The sequence below is a fragment of the Carettochelys insculpta genome, chromosome 27 (genome assembly GCF_033958435.1).
Source record: "Carettochelys insculpta isolate YL-2023 chromosome 27, ASM3395843v1, whole genome shotgun sequence".
Classification (NCBI taxonomy): Eukaryota; Metazoa; Chordata; order Testudines; family Carettochelyidae; genus Carettochelys; species Carettochelys insculpta.
This window is the reverse complement of record NC_134163.1, coordinates 4461488-4483100: the sequence shown is the minus strand read 5'-3', so window position 1 is coordinate 4483100 and position 21613 is coordinate 4461488. Positions and strand designations below refer to the sequence as shown.

Below are 21613 nucleotides of genomic sequence, written 5' to 3'. Positions count from 1 at the left end.
GTCTTCCCTCTTCACTACACAGACATTGGCAACATGGGGGATCTCAGTGAAATCTCATACACTGAACTTATAACGGAAATAATGGAAACTACTAACGGAAACTACCAAACTCTTGCATTAACAGGTGTGTTGTGAACAAGACACGAGAAGTCATTCTTCCACTCTGCTCTGCTCTGGTTAGGCCCCAGTTGGAGTACTGTGTCTAGTTCTGGGTGCCACATTTCAAGAAAGATGTGGAGAAATTGGAAAGGGTACAGAAAAGAGCAACAAGAATGATCAAAGGTCTAGAGAACATGACTTATGAAGAAAGGCTGAAAGAGTTGGTGTTGTTTAGCTTGGAAAAAAGAAGATTAAGGGGGGACATGATAGTGGTTTTCAGGTATCTAAAAGGGTGTCATAAGGAGGAGGGAGAAAACTTGTTCTTCTTGGCCTCTGAGGATAGGACAAGGAGCAATGGTCTTAAAATGCAGCAAGGGAGGTTTAAGTTGGACATTAGGAAAAAGTTCCTAACTGTCAGGGTGGTTAAACAGTGGAATAAATTGCCTAGGGAGGTTGTGGAATCTCCATTGCTGGAGATATTTAAGAACAGGTTAGATAAGTGTTTATCAGGGATGGTCTAGACAGCACTTGGTCCTGCCATGAGGGCAGAGGGCTGGACATGATGACCTCTTGAGGTCCCTTCCAGTCGTAGCATTCTATGATTCTATGAAATAGGAATCTCAACTGGCCCTCCACCCATTGTTCTATGTGTTTTTGAGTGGTCAAAGCTTGAAGGAAGAGGCTAGGAAAGGTTAGGAAAAAGATTTTATAACTGAAATATCAAAGATTTTGCAAACAGCAGTAGGTGTCTGCAATGGGCAGCCAGCCCCCAAACATATTTGGCAAGTGGGGGCTGTGATCTGCAGCTGCAGAGCCAGTTGAAATGTTCTGCCACCCCTGAATATCTTAGTTGCTGGGGGAGATTTCCCTCTGGTGGCAGCAAGCCCCCGGGTCCTTGCTGGGGCATAGGGCATGGGAGGGTTTCAGTGGGGGGGACAGTTGAAGTAGTCCCCCTGAGTATGTTAGCCACCAGGGGAGACTTCCCCCCAGTAGCATCAAGCCCCCGAATATCAAAGCCACCAGAGGAGACTTCCCCCTGGTGGCAGAAAGGCCCTGAAAATAATCTTGGTGGGAGGCCAGTTGAAGTAGTCCCACTGAATATGTCAGCCACCAGGAGAGACTTCCTCCCAGTGGCTGCAAGCCTCCAAAATCCTTTCCTGCCCTTGGAGCCTTAACCACGTGCAAGCCAGAACATGCTGCTGCCTGGCAGCATGGTCAGCACCAAATGATAGGCATGTCCTTTTATTGGCTCGAGGGCTAGCATGTGATGTGACTGGGCGTGGGAAAGACCCCAGTTGTGTGGTGCCTGTGGGGGACGAGAGAGGTATGCACAAATGTAAACCACTGAGAAAAAGTTTCTCAACCTCTTATGCAAGCACAACCCCCACAACAGCCTTGCTGCCATGTGGTATGGTGAAGCAGCGGCTGGTGCCAGGCAACACAGACAAAAATAGCAAGTGCAGAGACAGAACCATGAACTCCCTGCAGGGGCTATTTGTAATGGGTAGATTTGATCACAGCGCTAATAGTAAAGAAAGACATTTCTCAGCCTCTCATACAAAAATGAGCCCACATCCACAGGCTTCCTGGTCCTGAATTGAAATTCATGGTCTTGCTGTTACCTAATTCCTGAGTGCCTGGAGAGCAGTGGCCAGAGCAGAGCACTGAGGGGCATTGTGGGGTACATACTGGACGCCTCTGGAGGCTAATAAATTTGATTTTAAGACATGGTGCTTCCACACTGGCCTTTAATTGAACTTCTGAATTCGAACGAGATGCTACACTCGTCAGGTACCGACAATATTATGCTATCAATATTAGTGCTCCCTAAATCGAGCTAGTGGTATTTACAGTGAAGACAGTCACATAGTGATATCGAGCTAAGTGCCTTAAATTTGAATTTATCCTGTATTGTAGACACAACCTATGAGTAAAGTCAGCCTGGCTGAGAAGCTCCTTTGCAAACCCTTTGTGTTCCCTGGTTTTAAGTGTCATGAGATTACCCAAAGGTTAAACAGTAAGTGGAGTAAACACAAGGATTGGGCTCTGGGGAAAGAGAGTTTAAGCTGCTAGGGTATTACGGACAAACATTGTCTTGTGGGCTCAGGCTGCTGCGCAAAGGGGCAGGTCTTGCATCCCAAGGCAGTCTGCACAAGGGCTCCATTTATGGAGTGTTATGAGGATCTGTAGCCCCTCATGAAGTTGGAGACCCTGGATTTGATACTTGAGATCTGATTAAAGCACAAGTCCTAGCTCCAGAGGCAGCTCTTAACTGCAATGAAGTTAATGCTGCTCCTTTGGGGCGGGGAGTTTGTTTATAACCAGAGGTAGTCCTGGGGATTAAGCTAATGAAGGGCTGGTCATTCAAGGAACTGAAGGATCCTTAGATGATCAGGAAAACAGTTGCCAGGTATTCCACATAAAAGATAGGGGGAAAAGAGTGGGACTAAAGAGTAGTGTGCTCCAGGGTTCTGCATTTAGAGCACTGCTGTTCAACTTTCTCCTAAATGATCTTGGAAAAGGGGTAAACAGGGAGGAGGAGGCAAAATTTGCAGATGATACAAAGTATTCCAGATAGTTAAATCCAAAGCTGACTGTAAAGGGATCTCACAAAGCTGGGTGATTGGGTGCCACAAGGGCAGATGGCATCTGGTGTTGATAAATGCAAAGCAGTGCACATGGGACAATATAATCCCAACTATATGTGCAAAAATGATAGGGTCTAAAGTAGCTGTGACCACTCAAGAAAGGGATCTTGTGGGTCGTTCCCTGAAAACATCTGCTCAGTGTGCAGTGGCCAGCTAAAAAGCTGACAGAATGTTGGGAATCACTAGGAAAGGAACAGATAGTAAGACAGAAGCTATCATACTGCCTCTGTATGAAGTCATGGTGTGGCCACGTCTTGAGTGCTGCATGCAGATATGGTCACCCCATCTGAAAGTATACACGGTGAATTTGGACAAGGTATAAAGAAGGGTAATGGAAATAACTGGGGTGAGAAACAGCTTCCATATGAGGAGAGAGAAAAGGACTGGTTCATTTCTGCTTGGATTTCTGTGGGTAAGGCCAGGGGCTGTTCAGGACCCAGGAGAGTGTTTGCTAGCATTTGCCACAGTTTAAAGGTGGCTGCTTTCACATTGTGGCTGTTGCATGTGTGCCTGGGAATCCCATACACGCTGTGTGGGGTGAATCTCTCCTTCTGCTCCTCCCAAGTCATTAGAGATAGAAAAACATTTTAGTATGAAGCCAAAACAGCAAAACCGGCGGAGTCCCTCTGACTCATGCTCCCACAAGGAGAGGTCATGGGCAGGGGGTGATTAGTAAGACAATGGATTGCTGTCCTTATTGCTGCAATATCTCTCTCATTGGGAAGTGGGACTGGGTGGGACTGGTCATTTTGGCAGTACTGTTTTGGACTGTTGCATGTTGCACAGCAATCAGACCCGCTGATGGGGAAGGGTGCAGTTGCTCCTGGGTTTGGCATTTCAAAGAGGCCTGGAGCTCCAACTGCTGCTGCTGCCAAAGTAGCAGTGGTGATGGGTGGTGCTCTGGGCCCCTTTGAAATGCTGTGGGAACGCTGTGCCCCTGCTCAACGTGCACCTCTGAGGAACTGGGGCTCGGGGAGGCTGACTGTTCTAAGCCCCGCCTCTTTCAGGAGTGGAGAGCTGGCCCCCCTCCGACCTCGTCCCCAGGCCCACGGTAACTGGTGGCTGTTGGCGCCACTGAATACAATAGCAACTACACCTCACAAGCGGGTTTGCGGCAAGGACACAAGGTGGGGGTGAACTGTTTGGAGCAGAAGAAAGTATGGATGTGCTTGGCTGCTGTGGAGCAGCTTGCTACAGAGACCCACTGCCGGAGGTGTAGGTCACTGATCTAAGGGCTCTGCTCCTTTTGCAGTTCACAGCTGATTGGTGATTATCAGTGCATTTTATTTGAAATGGTCCAGGGGACACATTCTGCCCAGCTGACAAGCTGCTGATCTGAGTCATGATTGATGAGCTGAGTCACGAGGCCTTAAGTCCACTGTCAGACTGGGCACCCCCATTCCTGCCCTCCTGCCATCTGCATGCGTTCTGCTCTGCACTGAAAGGGGGAGGTTTGGGGGCTCCCTGGAGAGCACCAGCCCCTCCACACAGAGGGGGTGATGTGAAATGAGGCACAGAGACAAAGAGGAGACTCCTCGTAAGGGAGGGGTGCAGTGGGGAGAGGGGCAGGGCCTGGCGCTAGGTATGGAGGGGAAGCAGAAGAGGAGTCTGTGGGGATCCACAGGGGAGAAGGACCTTGAACCTGACCTGGAAAGACAGGAAACTGGGGAGAGGGTTTGCTGCCCACAGGCTGAGGAAGACAATTGCAGCTGCAGTGTTGTGCACAGATGGTGAGGGAGAAGGTAAGGGCTGGAGGATGGTCCGAGCACCCTCTGTTTAAAGACCTGGCTGATCGCCCTGCTGTAGGGCCTTTGGCCAACTGGTTCTCTGGGTGTCTCTATGCTGGAGCTAGAGTTGGAGGTGGGGGGAGAGTCCAGCTCAGGCAGACAGCTCTGCTTGCTTCCAGCAGGATGGGCTCCCCTGGAGTGTCCTTTCTGAAACTGCAGGTGAGTACTGAGACTGCAAGCCCAGGCTGCTGTGCCCATTGCCACGGCTCTATGTAGAGCCAGCCTGCATCTGGCTGCCCATGCTGGGCATGTTTCCTCCAGCTGCAGGGCAGACATCCCTGTGTGTCTCCACTCCTTGCTGGAGTGCCCTTGGTTTGCACAGCAAGTAGAGCGCCCTGCACAGACGGAGCTGGCAGGTTCCATTTCTCTGCGTGGGTTACAAGGAAAGAAGAGAACATTACATTTATCTCACGCCATCCACTGCAGGCACTACCCTGACTCCAGAGGCAGCTGCATGGCCTCATGAGCTCTGCCTAGTGGTTTGGCCTCTGCTTTGATACCATACAGTTCGAAAAGAAATCCACAATCACTGCAGGGAGACACTGGCTACTGGGCCGGCTTCTGCCACTCATGCTCATGGCTCTGAGCATAGTATGTCTGAGTCCTGGTGGGCAGCGCTCCCCGTTGGGTCCCAGTGCATTCTGAATCAGTTTCAAGAAGAAATGAGGACGAGGGGGAATGCTCTTGGCAGCAGTTGTTGGCAGTAATTAGGATTTTCTTCCAATAAGTTTTTGTTCACCAAGAGATTTTTCATTCTGCTTTGTAAAGAGACTTCATAGATGGCTCCCAGAACACAGAGCAGTGCTCCCTATGGAGGCACGCGACTGACGACAGGGTCTTTTGGCTGCCCTGTCAGTTGTTGCTTCATGATTTTGCTCTCTGGGCACTGGGAGCTCTGAGGTCTCTGAACATAAGTTGGTGGGCAGTCTGCAGTCACAGGCTACGTCTACACGTGCACCCAACTTCGAAATAGCTTATTTCGATGTTGCGACATCGAAATAGACTATTTCGATGAATAACGTCTACACGTCCTCCAGGGCTGGCAACGTCAATGTTCAACTTCGACGTTGCTCAGCCCAACATCGAAATAGGCACAGCGAGGGAACGTCTACACGCCAAAGTAGCACACATCGAAATAAGGGAGCCAGGCACAGCTGCAGACAGGGTCACGGGGCGGACTCAACAGCAAGTCGCTCCCTTAAAGGGCCCCTCCCAGACACACTTTCATTAAACAGTGCAAGATACACAGAGCCAACAACTAGTTGCAGACCCTGTATATGCAGCACGGACCCCCAGCTGCAGCAGCAGCAGCCAGAAGCCCTGGGCTAAGGGCTGCTGCCCACGGTGACCACAGAGCCCCGCAAGGGCTGGAGAGAGAGTATCTCTCAACCCCCCAGCTGATGGCCGCCATGGAGGACCCCGCTATTTCGATGTTGCGGGACGCGGATTGTCTACACGTCCCTACTTCGATGTTGAACGTCGAAGTAGGGCGCTATTCCCATCCCCTCATGGGGTTAGCGACTTCGACGTCTCGCCGCCTAACGTCGATTTCAACTTCGAAATAGCGCCCAACACGTGTAGACGTGACGGGCGCTATTTCGAAGTTACTGCCGCTACTTCGAAGTAGCGTGCACGTGTAGACGCAGCTACAGGGACCAGAGGAGGTCCCTTTCAGGCTTACATCCCTAGGAAGCATGAGCACCCATTTCCACTAACGGCGCTGTTCTGTCTCTCTGGTGGGCCCATTCTGACCATCTGGTCCAACCTGCGTGTCACAAACCAGAAAACCTCACCAGTGCGGCCTCAGTGGAGGGAGAGATTCTGTCCTACTCTGTAAGCGTGACCAGCAAAGGACTGCCCGGAAAGGCTCCTCTTTTACACATGACACAGAGCGGTGAACATGTGGCTCTGGTATTCGAGTCTCGCATAACAGGCACCTGGATCCCCAAGTGGGTTTCTGCTCCAGGCCTTGCAATGTGATTTAGCATAATGCAGTTTCCTGTTCCTCCGCAGGAAACGTTAATTATGGCTGTGGGAAACAGGACTGGGGATGGCAAGTCTGGCAGGAGGGTTGGTTGGGTTTCATGTAGAGAGAGATTACCCATAGAAAGCAACATTACAAGCATTATTCAGATTGCAGAAGCTGGGAAAGGCCAGAACTAAGGGTTGCCCTGGTGCAGGTGTGTTGTGAGCCAGTTACATGGTCACAGGCACATTTTCCACAGCACCTCCACCTCATTTCATGTGTAGGATATATGCTGCCCAATATTTTGTTTTCTTCTCATTTTTCAGTGGGCCCCATGGCTATTTACTGCTTGAGAGTCAATCCCTGCCCTCACAGCTGAGTGGAGCACCCCTGCCCTGGGTGTCCTTAAACCTCCAGTTGCCAAAACTTGGGCTGGACAAGAGAGGAAGGATCACTCGATAGACTGCCCTGGTCTGGCCATTCCCTCGGGCACCTGGTATTGGCATACTGGGTGAGATGGACCTTTGGGCTGATCATCTATGGCTGTGCTTATGTTAACTATCGATTTCCTCATGGAATTTCTGAGGTGCTCGTCCCGTACCACGAGAGCATCACCACTGAGTTTCACGCTGCTCCTGTGAGGTGAGGGTGTGGGATTATGCCCATTTCACAGATGGGGAACTGAATCACAGGCAGATTTTGGGTGCCCAGTTTGAAACACTGAGGTTCTGATTGCTCACTGGAGTTAGCATCATCTAGCATGGGGCAGAAGGGGTGGGTGAGGCAGGTGCAGGGGAGGAACTGTGGCCCATGGCTCATGGCTTGTCTGGATCTGACCTCATGCACATTGCAGGCCACAGTACCCTGCCCCTCCACCCCCAATGCACTCTTGTAACAGACCCATAACTTCTGGCTGAGTTGCTGAGCTCCTCGAACATGGCCTCAAATGAGAGTCTTCATGTTATCGAGAATTCACCATTTGCTCTATTTTAATCCTGCAAGTGTCCTGTGCCCCTTGCTGCAGATGAAACCTTAAAACCCCCAGGGTCTCTGTCAGTCTGACCCTGGGGGAAATTTCTTCCAAACTCCATAGTATAGGGGCACTAGATCTTCTAAAAAAGTTATCAGTGTTTTAATGGCTACGTCTACACGTGAAGCCTACATCGAAGTAGCCTATTTCGATGTGGCGACATCGAAACAGGCTATTTCGATGAATAACGTCTACACGTCCTCCAGGGCTGGCAACGTCGATGTTCAACATCGACGTTGCGCAGCACCACATCGAAATAGGCGCAGCGAGGGAACGTCTACACGCCACAGTAGCACACATCGAAATAAGGGTGCCAGGCACAGCTGCAGACAGGGTCACAGGGTGGACTCAACAGCCAGCCGCTCCCTTAAAGGGCCCCTCCCAGACACACTTGCACTAAACAGCACAAGATACACAGAGCCGACAACGAGTTGCAGACCCTGTGCACGCAGCATGAATCCCCCGCTGCAGCAGCAGCAGCCAGAAGCCCTGGGCTAAGGGCTGCTGCACACGGTGACCATAGAGCCCCGCACGAGCTGGAGAGACAGCATCTCTCAACCCCCCAGCTGATGGCTGCCATGGAGGACCTGGCAATTTCGACGTTGCGGGATGCGGATCATCTACACTGTCCCTACTTCGACGTTGAACGTCGAAGTAGGGCGCTATTCCTATCTCCTCATGAGGTTAGCGACTTCGACATCTCGCCGCCTAACGTCGAAGTTAACTTCGAAATAGCGCCCTACGCGTGTAGACGCGAGGGGCGCTATTTCGAAGTTGGTGCCGCTACTTCGAAGTAGCGTGCACATGTAGACGCAGCTAATATGGGTAAAACAATGTATTTTCCCAGCCTTCATCCTTGGAAGTGATTGAAATGTTTTGGCTGAAGTCAAAAAAAGAGCAGCCGGTGGCTGACCCGGGACATGGAAATTTGGCTAACATTTGTGAAAGTGCAAGGCAACTGAACACGGGGTGTAATTATGGGAAGGGTGGGCAGTGCTCCCAGACCTTCATGCTTGTGTGAGTCCTCCGTGATTTGGGTGATCTGGTTGGAAAGGTTTATATTGCTGGCACTGGACTGTAGGGAAGTTTAGAATCCATGTTTGCCCTGTAACTGACTGTGGCTGATGCTCAAGGAAGCTACTGCATCCCTCTTCTCTGCTGTTACATGAGAGTCAGGAATTGAGTCAAAGTGTAGTTAGACTTTGCCTCCATGCGGTGTCTTCTGTAGGGCAATTCCAGAGAGGAACCAAACTGATAGGTGTTCTCCAGTCTGACGTGGTACCTATAGGTTCCTTCTCAGTGTGATTCTTTCTCTCTCCCTCATCCCCTCCCAGGGGAGAATTGTATGCGTGCTGCAGGGCAGGGTTCTGGATTTTGTCATTGCTTGTTGCCTTGTGTCTGTGGTGGAAGGGCTCGGTGGGAGGACATGGTCGCAGCTCAGGGTGGGAGGTTTGAAGCAGTTCTTCATTTTCTGGTGGCTGTTCATTCATGGGCTGGGGCCAGCTCCTCAGCAAAAGAACTAAAACAGTAACAAGGCTAAGAACATGGTCTGCAGCCCAGCCCTTCAAAGAGATAAACACCCAGCTCTCATTGAAATCCATGAGAATGAGGGGCCTGAATCTTATTAATGGTCTGGGCCTAATGATGATATAGTGCTCTGTAGCTGTTTCATGCTGTAGCCTTCCTGAGCTCAGTAAGAAATCTGGTCCGAAATGAGCCTGTCTGGAGGGAAGGGACATGATCTCTCCTTAGGGTTGCATGTGCAGTGCTCAAAGACCATAAGTAATTATCCGAGCGCTGCCTGCAGAGAGTGAGGTGATGTCTGCCATGGGGCTGGGTAGGTTACAAAGGCATGAATAAGGAGCACTCACTGGGCAGGCTCAGCTGATGTAAGTGCTGCTGACTCCATGGAGCTGTGGCAATTTACAGCCGCGGAGGTGCTGTCCTGAAATGCTGTTGTGTGGTGCATGCTGTACAAATGAGTGACAGATTCCCAGGGAAGGAGGGGGATTGCCATGCTGCTAGGGAAGGTGCTGTGTGACATCCAGGAGCGAATACAGTCCCCTCCATACCATGTCCCACGCATGCTCCTTAGGGGCACCACCTCAGTTCCCTCATAAAAGGACCTGACTCCAGACCAGATCGGCTGCCATAACACAAACACAGCCTGGTCTCACTGGGGCAGTGCCCCTCTCGCAGCATTGGCTTTCAACAAGCATCTCAGAGCTGAGATTTTTCTTTCCTGGGTTCAGGACAATGGAGAAAAAATCTTTTGGAGAGTTAATTAACCTCCTTCTTGTTTTCTGAGTTACTCAAGTGTGGACCAGACCCTGACCTTAGTTATCACAGACTTTAGTAGAGGTCATTCAAGGTCACGCCCCTGGTACTGAAGTCACAGGGTTTGCTGTCCAACAGATGTGCACATGCTTATTTGGGGTTTGGGAATTCCAGAATGGCTTATTTTTTAAACTTCAGTCTGGTCGAGAATTAATGCTCCACGGACACCTGGAACAAATTCCGTTCAGAGCTCCCAAAGTCAGAAGGGTTGGGATAGCGTGTACTGCACAGTCTGGGCGGCCCCGGAGGCTGCTAACAGACATACCAATGTGCAGAGCTCCTGAGAGAGGCTGGAGCACTGATTTCAATGATTAACAGCTCCAAGGCCAGACAAACATCAGAACAAAGAGGTGACATATCCAGATAAACATGCAGGGTAATGCAGATAAAGGCTCCATTGTGCTGACTTGAATCAAAACTTAGGCATTTCTCTCTCTTTCTAACACCAAGCAATGAAATGTTAGTGTTTGGCTCATACGCTGTGACTCTGGGCAGTCAAACCTGCGATGTGTACAGCAATGGCGGCTCAGACATGTGGCACTTACATAGGAAGGCAAAGGCAGGTGCCTGGCCAGAAGTACTCTCTGCTGGGGGATTTTAGGGTAAGCAGGTGGCTGTGCCCTTCCAAGAATTCCTACCAATCCTGATTAAAACAAAGGGCTGGGGGAGATTGGAAAATACAGTTCAGGTTGGCATTGTCCGTAGTTCCCTCCCTCTCTTGGAACACAGCTGCATGGGAATGGGGTGAACTATGGTTTTGTGAGGCTCCTGGGCCAAAGATTTCCTCACCCTTCTGCCTGCAGTCCCTTCCCGCTCTTCCTCCTGTGCTTCTGCTGGGGAGCAACAGCAGTGCCAGGCACATGGAGTGGGGCAACCCTGCTTCTGGCAGGCAGAACGGGATGTGGAGATGCCCATTTTTCCATGGCCCTCCAGTTGGGCAGGTCCCCTGGGCACGTCTTGTTCACTGAATGGCTAATCTGCCACTGCCTGGGAATGGAATGCTGCCAGTTCCTGAGCTGCAAGTAAAGCTCCATACAAATAACAGGACCAAACCCTCGGCCTGGGTCATTGGCAATGTGGGCAGCCTATAAAAAATGCTACAGAGTTACTACTTAGAAGAACCTCTATGTGGGAGATGATATAATGCCAGTAAGGGAATGGCTGCTAACACCTGCTTGGCTGGGCGTAATCATTAACATTGGGTGTCCAGGACTGCAGTGGAATATCCTGCAGTGGGCACATGAAGGTCCTTGACCCTGAACAGTGCAATCCTGCAAGACAGCAGTCAGAGGGAGCACACGGGGCACCCCACGGGAGAATCTTCATCACAGTTGTCTTGAATGACGCTGCCAGTTTTCGTGGCCATGCAGGAGACAGGCCTAGACACTTGCCAGGTACTCCGTCGAGTCCTTGTCTGAGATACTGTCCCCCTCAGTTCAGTGTTGTCATGCGCTGAGGCAGTGTTACAATTGCTCCAGGAGCGCAGGCTCACCTTTTCAAAGGCTCGTGCCGTGCAGCGGCCTGGGGTTGGCACACGGGTAAATAATAACACTTAGCAATTCTATCCTTTGCCTTAGGACATCAAGGCCTTTCCAAGTGGGGTAAGAAGTAGTGTTTGCATTGTAAGGTGGAGAAATTAAGGCACAAATTGGTTAATTGACCTGCCCAAGGTCACACATCAAGTCATAGAATCATAGAATACTGGAACTGGAAGGGACCTTGAGAGGTCATCAAGTCCAGTCCCCTGCACACAGTGCAGGACCACACCAAGCACCATGTAGATCATCCCTGATGGTCTGCAGCAGAGGATCCATCAATAGAGGACCCAGGAGTCTCTACACCCAGGCCCTTGCTCTAAACAAGCTCCCTCCTTTTCAAGTGTTGTTCAGCAGTCATGTAGCACTTTGAAGACTAGCAAAATAATTTATTAGGTGATTTTGTTAGTCTTTGAAGTGCTACATGACTGCTGATTTGTTTTATTAGAATGCAGACTAACACGGCTACCTCTCTGTTACTGTTCAAATGTTCAGAGTAACTGACCTGGCCATGCCCAGGTGCCTGAGTTGTCGAGCTCAGGTTTTATCAGCCCAAGATTTTGACAGGAAACCTTAAAACGAGGACAGGAAAACTTTTAAAACATCTCACTGCTCTGGCCTGGCGGAGTGACTTTTCAGAATTGTGAACAAGGCTTTTCCTCTCTGTGAAAGGAATGTGACTGTGTTTGTAGGTGATAAGGAAATGACTAGGTGGGTGGAGACAGTGTTCCATTAGCAAGGAGTCCTTTGCTGAGACCCGGCCAGGTTTTTACAACCTGGGCAGTGAAGTCACAAAGCCAGCCAGCCAGAGACAAGGTGGGAGGCAGGGGTCTCCCATGTGATCACGTATAACTAAAGCTGCATTATCTGTAAAGACCTGCAGACAAGTTAATGGCTTCAAAAAGGCTTCAAAATTCAGACCTGGTTGTGTCCTTAGGTCGACTTGCACTCACTCATCCCATGCTGTAGTTTGGCCTGTGCCTATTAACAGCTTTGTGCTTTGTTCTCTCATTTCTCCTGCACAAAACATGCACCTATGCAAAGGTCTAAAATCCCCTCATGGCTCTGGAGGTGCACGTGGCTCAGCTATGGAGGGGTGGAAGTCAGGCTACTGCCAGAGCTGGCTGTTCTGACCTGGTGGAGTGAGAAGAGCATCTCTAGTGTTAGCAGAATCCCAGCATTGTTCTCCCTCACCTGCACCACCGAAGAAATGCAAAGCTTGCAGAGAAGCCCTGTCCAGTGGAATCTCTCTCACTCCTAAGTCTGGCAAGAGGACCAAGAAGAAGTCAAGCAGAGACCACCAGACACATCCTTACTCAGCTGCCAAACCAGGACCAAAGTTGGCACAGCTGGCTCTGGCACCATGAGAGCACTGTCTGCTTCTTTGACACGACAACAAAACACCGTCTCGATGTGAACTGCACTGGAGGTGTTTGCAGTGACAAAAACCCGCCCTGCTTCTTGGTGCCCCTGTCTCTTTCCCTCCACCACTGCCACTTCTGCCGGTGACCCGACCTCTGGTACCGTGGTTACCAGCTTCCAGGAGAGGCAGCCCCTCAGTACTGTCCAAGGGGCAGCCTGCTATGTTGGTGTCTCTTTGTCCTTCATCAGGCTTTTGGCACAGGTCCTCACCGCCACCTGGATCAGCCCCAGCCTGGTCAGTGGAACGGGAATCCTGATCATCAGACTTGCAGGTGGGCCTTACGTATCACAACCCCAAAGCAGGACCTGCCAGTCTTTGTGTGGATCCTTTCTGACCATATACCACTTCAACTGGACCTGCCTCAAGATTGGGATCAGGACAGTGGGGCACTGCCTCATAGCTATGCCCATTATCATCCTCAGGGGCAGGGGGTGTTTCCCACACTTTCCAGATATTTCTAGTCAGTGTGTTTCCTGAATCATACTTTCTCTGCCATAGCTGATCATCTGTCCCGTGATCTTATCATTTCTAGGGCTCTTGTTGTTCTTTAGTCATTTCATTGCTCTTTCTACTTCCTCCTTTGAAATATCGGTCTTGCTCTTGATGCTCAGTGGAGATATCTCTTTCAGTTCTTTGATCAGGCCCTCTGAGACACTCGGGTCCAACTGTGCTTTGTAGAGATTGGTGCAATATCTCATCCATCTCTGCATAATCTTTTCCTTGTTCATGAGCACCTCTTCGTTCTCATCTTTGATCACCATCTGCTTTGGCTGCCACTTCTTATTAATATTCCTAATCATTTTATACACCTCCCTGGTCTTACATTCACCATAATACCTCTCTATATCTTTGCACTGATTCTCTAAACATTTAGCCTTATCCTTTCGGGCCGCTTTCTTTACCTTAGTGCATTTCACCCTATATTGCTGTTCCACCCTCTTGGAAACATCCCTTCTGATCTTCAACACTCTCTTCTCTTGGACCAACTTAAGTGTCTCCTGCATAATCCACTTCTTATTGATCTTGTCTTCTTCTGAAACAGTCTGCCCAATTGCCTCTTCTATCTCTGTGGCTGTCCCTTCAACTCTCTTATCTAGGTCTTTCTCTGTAGCCTCATTCCTAATCTCCTCTTCAAGCGCTGCTCTGTACGCATTCCCTATTTGTTCCTCACCTAGTCTCGCCACATATCTTCTCTACTTAAGCTGTGTCTTGTACTTTCTCTTGAGGTTTAGCTTGATGTTTGCAATCACTAGCTTGTGGTCCGAGTCTGTATTCGCTCCTTGGAAAGTTCAGCACTGCTGTACTGATGTTATCCATCTTCTTCTTCTCAATATCATATCTATCATGTTCTTGGACTTCCCATCATTTGATCGCCATGTCCACTTCCTACAGTCCTTTTGTTGGAAACTCTTGTTGCAGTCACCATCTTGTACTCCGTAGCAAACTCTAGTAGTTTCTCACCTCATTCGTTTCTTTCTCTGTACCCAAACCTTCCCACGACTCTTTCCCAACCTTCGTTATCTGTTCCAACCTTCACATTCCAATCTCCTCTGACAGTCAACACATCTCTCTTTTCCATAAAGTGTCTAGTGGTTCCATGACAGTCCCAAGCCTGGTTAAAGGAGGAGGGTTGGTCAAATGAGTGACGATTTGTTGACTGTGAAACAACAATACAAATGAAATCTGATGCCAGTACAACTAAATGATAAAAGATGCTGTCTCAGAAGTCGCCCAGATAAACAAGGTCTGTGGCACCAATCAAGTGATCAGGGTTGGGTTTATAAGTTGGCTACAGTGCTATCAGTTGGAACATGGAACGTCCGAATACTGTGGGCGACTAGAAAATTAGAGCTGCTTCAGAAGGAGATGGAGAGATACCAATGTAATATACTTGGACTGGTGGAGATGCGTGAGTCTACAACCTAACTGCACAGATGCTCTGTGGGTAGACACTTGGGAGCAGGCATGCTCAAAGGCCATACAAGAAGTCCACCCAGAGAGTAGGAAGCCTTTTACAAGATCTATTTGTCTTGCAAAATGGAGGCTTTTTTTTCATCTGGTCTTGGGTATGAGGTATCACTGACCAGTTCTTCAATCTGTTCTAGACTTCGTATGAAAGTACCTGAAACACGCTAGTTTGGGGGTCAGCACCATCACAGTACTTCTGGGCTGCTTATTCAGCATGCCATCCTAAAGTGGACAATCACTATTTTCTCCAGTGACGTATCCACAACATTTTTAAAGGCTTAGTGAAATTATGCTCTCAAGCGCAAGAGACCCCGCTCCCCTGTGGGGTCTTATCCTAGTACTGTGAAAACTGATGGGTCCCCTCTGTGAGGGCTATCTGGTTACTGCTGACTCTCTCAATGAAGGTGACATTTCTGGTGGCCATTACTTTGGCCAAAAGAGTAGGGGAGCTGCAGGCATTAATGGCATGACTTCAGCTACAGATAAAGCATAAAGTATTAAATACAGGTGATCGCAATATTGACCCTGCACACTCGTCAGGTTCAGGACTGGACTTTGTCTCCATGATACAGGGTTTGGAAATCTACATTTCTTGCAGACTCTTTGTTGAGCACTTTGGGTTTGTAGGGATCAGCCTCTAACCAAGGCAGTCCTACCACATGCCACTCATACTGTGACGTAAGTGAGACATTCCATAGAAAGGAAAAAGATGTCACATGCATTTCCATGGGGAATGAAGCTCTGCTTTGCTCCACCAAACAATGTGACTACAAATTCTGCAAAGGACAAATTACCTGAAGCCTGTGTAGGTGGAGGACAGAGTCCTGCAGAGAGTCCCAGGGCCTCAGCTATCTCATAAGCATGCCAATAATCTTTATGAAGTGTGATTAGTGTCTCATTAAATATTTAATAATTTGACTCATTAAAATTAACAACAGATGGGACCTGGCATGTTCCCAGCACACTCTGGGCATCAGACTGCAAGTCCTGGCTTGTTTTGGCTGCTTTCCCTCGGAGAATGAAGTCTAAATATGAAAATCTATTTTTGTCAAATATATTTAAAGTGATTCATTTACCTTTTTAACGGCAAATGTTGGGCACCATTGTTAATTGCAAGGAATTACATTGGGGACACATTCAGTAACACTGTCAGATATTTTGCTTGACTTTTCCCCCACTTTGCCTTGAAGACATAGTTGTGGTGCCTGAGTTTTATTCTCGGGTAGTCACATGCTCCGTCTGTGTAAATTAATCCAGCTCTTTTTTCAGCTACAGTTATGCTCACAGCACTCATACAGACAAGGTAGATTAAATCATGCAGTACACTGGCTGGAAGGTTGCAGTGAAGCATGACTTTTATTTCTTAGAATTCAGAATGCTAATGCACAGTACCCAAAACCAGAGAGAGACAAAGCAGTCTGCTCCCTAAGATAGACACAACTCACCCCCACTTTGTTCTAGGCTGCCTATGCTCATACACTTCCCTACAGAGCCCCCTAGTTAACAAGCAGGACCAGGAACCCCTCCCTTCCCACTGAAAGTGACAGCTTGCAACACTAACACAGTCTTCAGTACTCTTCTGATACCAGGGTGCACATACCACACTAATTCACATCAGACACATTTAGGGCCAGATTCCTTTTCATTGGAAAAGCAGGTGAAATGTCTTGTTTATGAGGGTTCCATGGTTAGTTAGGCCCAGGTTTAGTGCTTGAAATATGCTAAATGTCATTGCAACTGCTAAGAAGCTAAGAAATGTACAAATGAAGCTTGATTGTGTGGCAGACATAGTCAGTCTCTTTGAGGAGCATCAGGAGATCGCAACCAGTTCTCACAAGCAGCAACCCCTGGAGAGCTGGACAGGGCAACAAGCAATCTGAAAGGCGGGGAGTCTCTTCAATCCCAGGATGCTCTACAAGGGGTCTGCCAGAATTAATGGGCCCCTGAGCAAGGTGGGGGAGTTCCATACTCCCAGAAAGGGTGGAGCCTCAGGCAGAAGGGGTGGGGCTAGTGGCAGCTGGTCCTCAGCGCTTCCCGACACTCAGGTGGTGATTTAAAGGGCCTGGGTGGTGGCCAGAAGCCCCGGGCCCTTTAGAATCACCAGGTCCTGGGGCAACTGCATCTCCCCTGACCTCCGCATTGTCAGGCCCAATACTCTGGAATTTGGCAAACCACTGCAGATATCTTAAACCACACAAGGTTCTCTGGGGTTGCAGGTGTTCATGGCTCCAGGGACCCTGACCACTTTGGACCAGGAAGAGTTAAAACTGGCTGCAGAGGGCCCCCATGCCAGGCAACAACCAATGAAGAGAGTGGGCTGGAGTGGGGGGCCTATGTCCATCGTCAGAGATGAGACACACATTGGTGCTACTGCACTGTGAAGAGGAGAGCAGCCCCCAGCTGCAGAGGATACACCCTCCTGCAGCCTCAGAGGCCTAGCCAAGGCTGGGCTGGGTTCTTGTTCTAACCACCTGGGTTCTGGTTTCTTCTCAGACTATCGCACCGGTCCCTGCTTCAGCCAAGTGAATAACCAGATGTGCCAGGGCCAGCTCAGTGGCATCGTCTGCACCAAGACCATGTGTTGTGCCACCATCGGCCGGGCCTGGGGCCACCCATGTGAGATGTGCCCTGCTCAGCCCCACCCCTGCCGCCGCGGCTTCATCCCCAACGTGCGCACTGGAGCCTGCCAAGGTGAGAGGCATGGGAGGTGCTGATGGGGCCCAGCCAGACAAAAAATGCAGGTCAGCCTGGCTGAAAGTCTCTCAGTGGAGCCATCAGCCCTGGCCTTTCTCCTGCGAAGGAGCCAGCTGGGAACTTTCACCTGGTCAAAGGCAGGGTCCCCAGGGTGTTGTTCACCCGCTTAAGGGCAGGGTCCCCAGGATGCTGTTCACCCGGTTAATAACAGGGTCCCCAGAATGCTGTTCACCTGGTTAAGGGCAGGGTCCCCAGGGTGCTGTGCACCTGGTTAAGGGCAGGGTTCCCAGGATGCTGTTCACCCGGTTAATAACAGGGTCCCCAGAGTGCTGTTCACCCAGTTAAGGGCAGGGTCCCCAGGGTGCTGTTCACCCGGTTAAGGGCAGGGTCCTGTTCACCCACTTAAGGGCAGGGTTCCCAGGGTGCTGTGCACCTGCTTAAGGGCAGGGTTCCCAGGGTGCTGTTCACCTGGTTAAGGGCAGGGTTCCCAGGATGCTGTTAACCTGGTTAAGGGCAGGGTTCCCAGGGTACTGTTCTGATTCAGAACAAAACCTCAATCAAAAATCTGAAATTCTCACAACCCCCTCATTTCAGCCAACTCAAAATGCAACCCCCAGGGTGAGCCTTGGCCTGTTGCCCCGCACTGATTGGCTGTTGCCTGCACCAGAACTGTGAACTTGCCAAACTGGGCTACAAGTAGCTGGATGCTGCATGACAGGCTCTTTGGAAGAGGGGGAACTGATCACAGCGATAACCAGGCAGTCAGAGAGTTGTCTCTTGGAAATCCTGGTGCTTGTTTCCCATTGTAGGTTGGAGTTGGGGGAGAGGGTCGGAGCTTAGCCCCACGTGATCTCTGCGCCAGGGCATGGTGCTCCCTTATCATAAAATCATAGAACCCTAGGGCTGGAAGGGACCTCAGGAGGTCATCTACTCCAGCCCCTGCCTAAAGCAGGATCAACCCCAACTAAGTCATCCCAGCCAGGACTCTGTGAAGCTGGGACTTAAAATCCTCTAGGGATGGAGATTCCACCACCTTTCTAGGCAATGCACTCCAGTGCTTCACCACCCTCCTGGTGAAGTAGTTTTTCCTAATATCCAACCTGCTTCTGTCCTTCTGTAACTTCAGAGCATTGCTCCTTGTTCTGCTGTCTGTCACCACTGAGAACAGTCTCTCTCCACCCTATTTAGAGCTCCCCTTCAGGAAGTTGAAGGCTGCTATCAAATCACCCTCACTGTTCTCTTCTGCTAACTAAATAATCCCAAATCCCTCAGCTTCTCCTCATAGGTCATGTTCTCCAGCCCCTTAATCATTTTTGTTGCCCTCTGCTGAACCTGCTCCAGCACATCCACATCTTTTCTATACTAGGAGGCCCAAAACTGGACATATAAATAAAATAAAAAGTTCTCCTGAATTCCTTTCCCCTTCATATCTGTTTCCCAAGGGATCCTGCCCATCATTTCTCTCAGAGGGTCAGAGTCTGCTCTTCTGAAATCAGGATCTGTATTTTACTTCACCTTTCTTCCTTTTGTCGGAATCCTGAAATCTACTATCTCAAGGTCGCTGCAGCCCGGGTTGCCACCCACTTCTATTTCTCCTACTAGTTCTTCCTGGTTTGTTTCCCAGGCTTCTTGCATTTGTGTACAAACATTTTAGATAACTAGCTGATTGGCCTACTTTCTCCTTTCGAATCAGGGCTCCTCCTTTTTTGTACCCTCCTCCATCCTCACTTATCTCAGGGCTTGTGTCACCATCCCCCATGAACCTAGTTTAAAGCCCTCCTCACTAGATTTGCAAGCCTGCCTGTGAATATGCTCTTTCCTCTCTTCATTAGGTAGATCCTATCTCTTCCTAGCAATCCTTATTCCCAAAACAGAGTCCCATAGTTGAAAAAACCAAAGGCCTCCCTCCGACACCACCTGCACAACCAAGCATTTACTTCCACAAATTGACAGTCTCTACATGGTCCCCTTCCTTCAACCGGGAAGGAGAGTAACATCAGATGCTCCTGTTCTTACCACTTCCCAGCTGGCCCCACTGCGCTGCCTGGAGTGCCAGCCGTGCTGCTCCATTTGTCTCCTGACTTAGGCTCATGTGCTGATGTCCTTATTCTTCTCCCTGCAGATGTAGATGAATGCCAGGCTATCCCAGGCCTCTGTCAGGGAGGGAACTGCATCAACACCGTGGGCTCCTATGAATGCAAATGTCCCGCAGGACACAAGCAGAGTGAGACCAGCCACAAGTGTGAAGGTAAGAGCAGGTGGTGAAATCCCCAGAGCCCCTCCTAGACAGCAGCTGTTCTCCCTCTTGGCATCGTCTCTCTGTCTCTCTCTGAGCTGTGCTGAGTGCAGTCAGCAAGCGCCTCTCCAGATGAATGCCCAAGCGGCGCCTGTGTCCCACACCCGGGGACTAAGAAGCTAGGCGTAGCACTGACCTGTGTGTGATAGCAAGGCAGAGCCATCCCTGTGGGTGGAGATGTTGTGAACTCAGGGAGTCGGGATCAGCAGGATGCTCACACGAGCCCTGGCCCTTTCGGATGCCATGTCGTCTTGCAGGCATGAGGTGGGTGCAGATGATGGGGTTTCTGTGTGGCCAGCAAGCTCTGGGCTGCTCCAATCATGATCTCGAGTGTGCATTGAAAGGTCAGACCCCAGGGGGTCCATGGAGTGGCTGATGTCTCTTCTCTGAGGGGAATAACTGTTGCCCAGGGCTTGGCAGTAAGGATGGCCCAAGGCAGTACATGCTCGGGGGCAGTGAGCTCTGCCACACCAGGGTAAATACAGAGTGACCCTCGGGGGCAGATGGGGCATGCCATTGGAGAGCCTGGACCAAATGGTGGATGTCTCACTCATCTGCAGTGAAAGCCAGGTTGGTCCCATCATGCTGCAGCCTGGGAAGGGAAAGAAAGGGGCACAGGTCTAGGTGGGATGAGAGTCGCAGCAACAGAACCAGCTCCTTTGCTAGGTAAAACGGCAAAGCAGGCAGAGCCAAAGCCTGTAGGTTTCACCAAGATGTGTGGGAAAGAGCTTTAATAACCCAGGCAGGGGAGTTTTCAGTCTGGTTTCCTTTGCACTGACCAGATGTTTGGAAAACTCCACTGACTGTTTATTCCTGTGGGAATGCAGCCTTGGTGGCTGGGTACTTGACCAGCCTTCTGGCACTGCTGCACAGAGGGCTTGGGAGAGGCCCCCCACCAGGTACAGGAGTGTACCTGGGACTCTGACATGCCTGCTACATGAGAGTTGTTTAGAAAGAACTGCAATAAACTGGAGTCCTGCTACAGTCATAAAAAGAGCTGTTCCTGCTCTGTAGCACCAGGCTCAGTGGCCATCTTTCACTGTAGCCAGGGCTCTCCCCTTGTATGTTACCAAGAGCAAGGGTGCAATACAAGACATATGACCCCAACAGGGGGCATTACTAGCCAGCATGGTCTGTAGTCAATTTAGCAATGGCTCATGTGGAGTCAGAGACAAGTCCGCTACCTGGCAGGTAAAATCCCACCTGTCTCCCCTAGAGAGACATGGCTTAAGCACGCTTCTTGCTGCCAAAGGAAAACATAATCCTTGGTCCAAAACCCAACTGGGCCTTTTATAAAGCATTGTTCCTGTCTGTGCAGAAAGCACTTCTCTTGTAAACAGAAGGAACCCCATGAAAGGGGTCCAGTAGTCAGACAACTGAGCACAGCCACCCCACCACCAGCTAGTCAGCCAGCATAACACTGCACATTACACAAGCCAGGCCATGTGCAGTCACATGACCACAGCCCGGACATTCAGACCAGCCAGCCACCTGCTCACAGAGTACATCCACATCTCTCCCATGGCAGTGAGAGACCCACCTGGGCCTTACAGGAGGCGAGTAACTCTCGTGAGTCTCCTAGCTTCCATGGTGAAGAAGAGGAGGGTGCCTTCCTCAGCTGAGCTGTGGCTGCTGGAACGGCCCTTGCAAAGAGCTGAGAAAGGCAGCTCTGCGGAGGAACCTGCGGCATGCCCCATGCACACAGCTCTGAGTTCCAGCTGACACTGAGCTGGGATGGGCGAGACACATCCCAGCAAACTGTGGGGTGATGGGACCAACTTCACTTTTGCAACAGCACATTAATAACTAGAGTCAGTGTCCTAGTCTTAG

General features: G+C 50.1%; 1 protein-coding gene across 1 annotated transcript in view; it reads left to right on the top strand.

Moving 5' to 3' along the window:
* The window catches only part of FBN3 (fibrillin 3), a 170276-nt gene that overhangs the window by 34399 nt on the left and 114264 nt on the right, over positions 1 to 21613 (top strand). Inside the window, exons 5-6 of the mRNA XM_074977926.1 lie at positions 17287 to 17484; positions 19610 to 19735. Coding sequence (XP_074834027.1) covers positions 17287 to 17484; positions 19610 to 19735 — 324 coding nt within the window. The remainder of the gene's footprint in view (positions 1 to 17286; positions 17485 to 19609; positions 19736 to 21613) is intronic.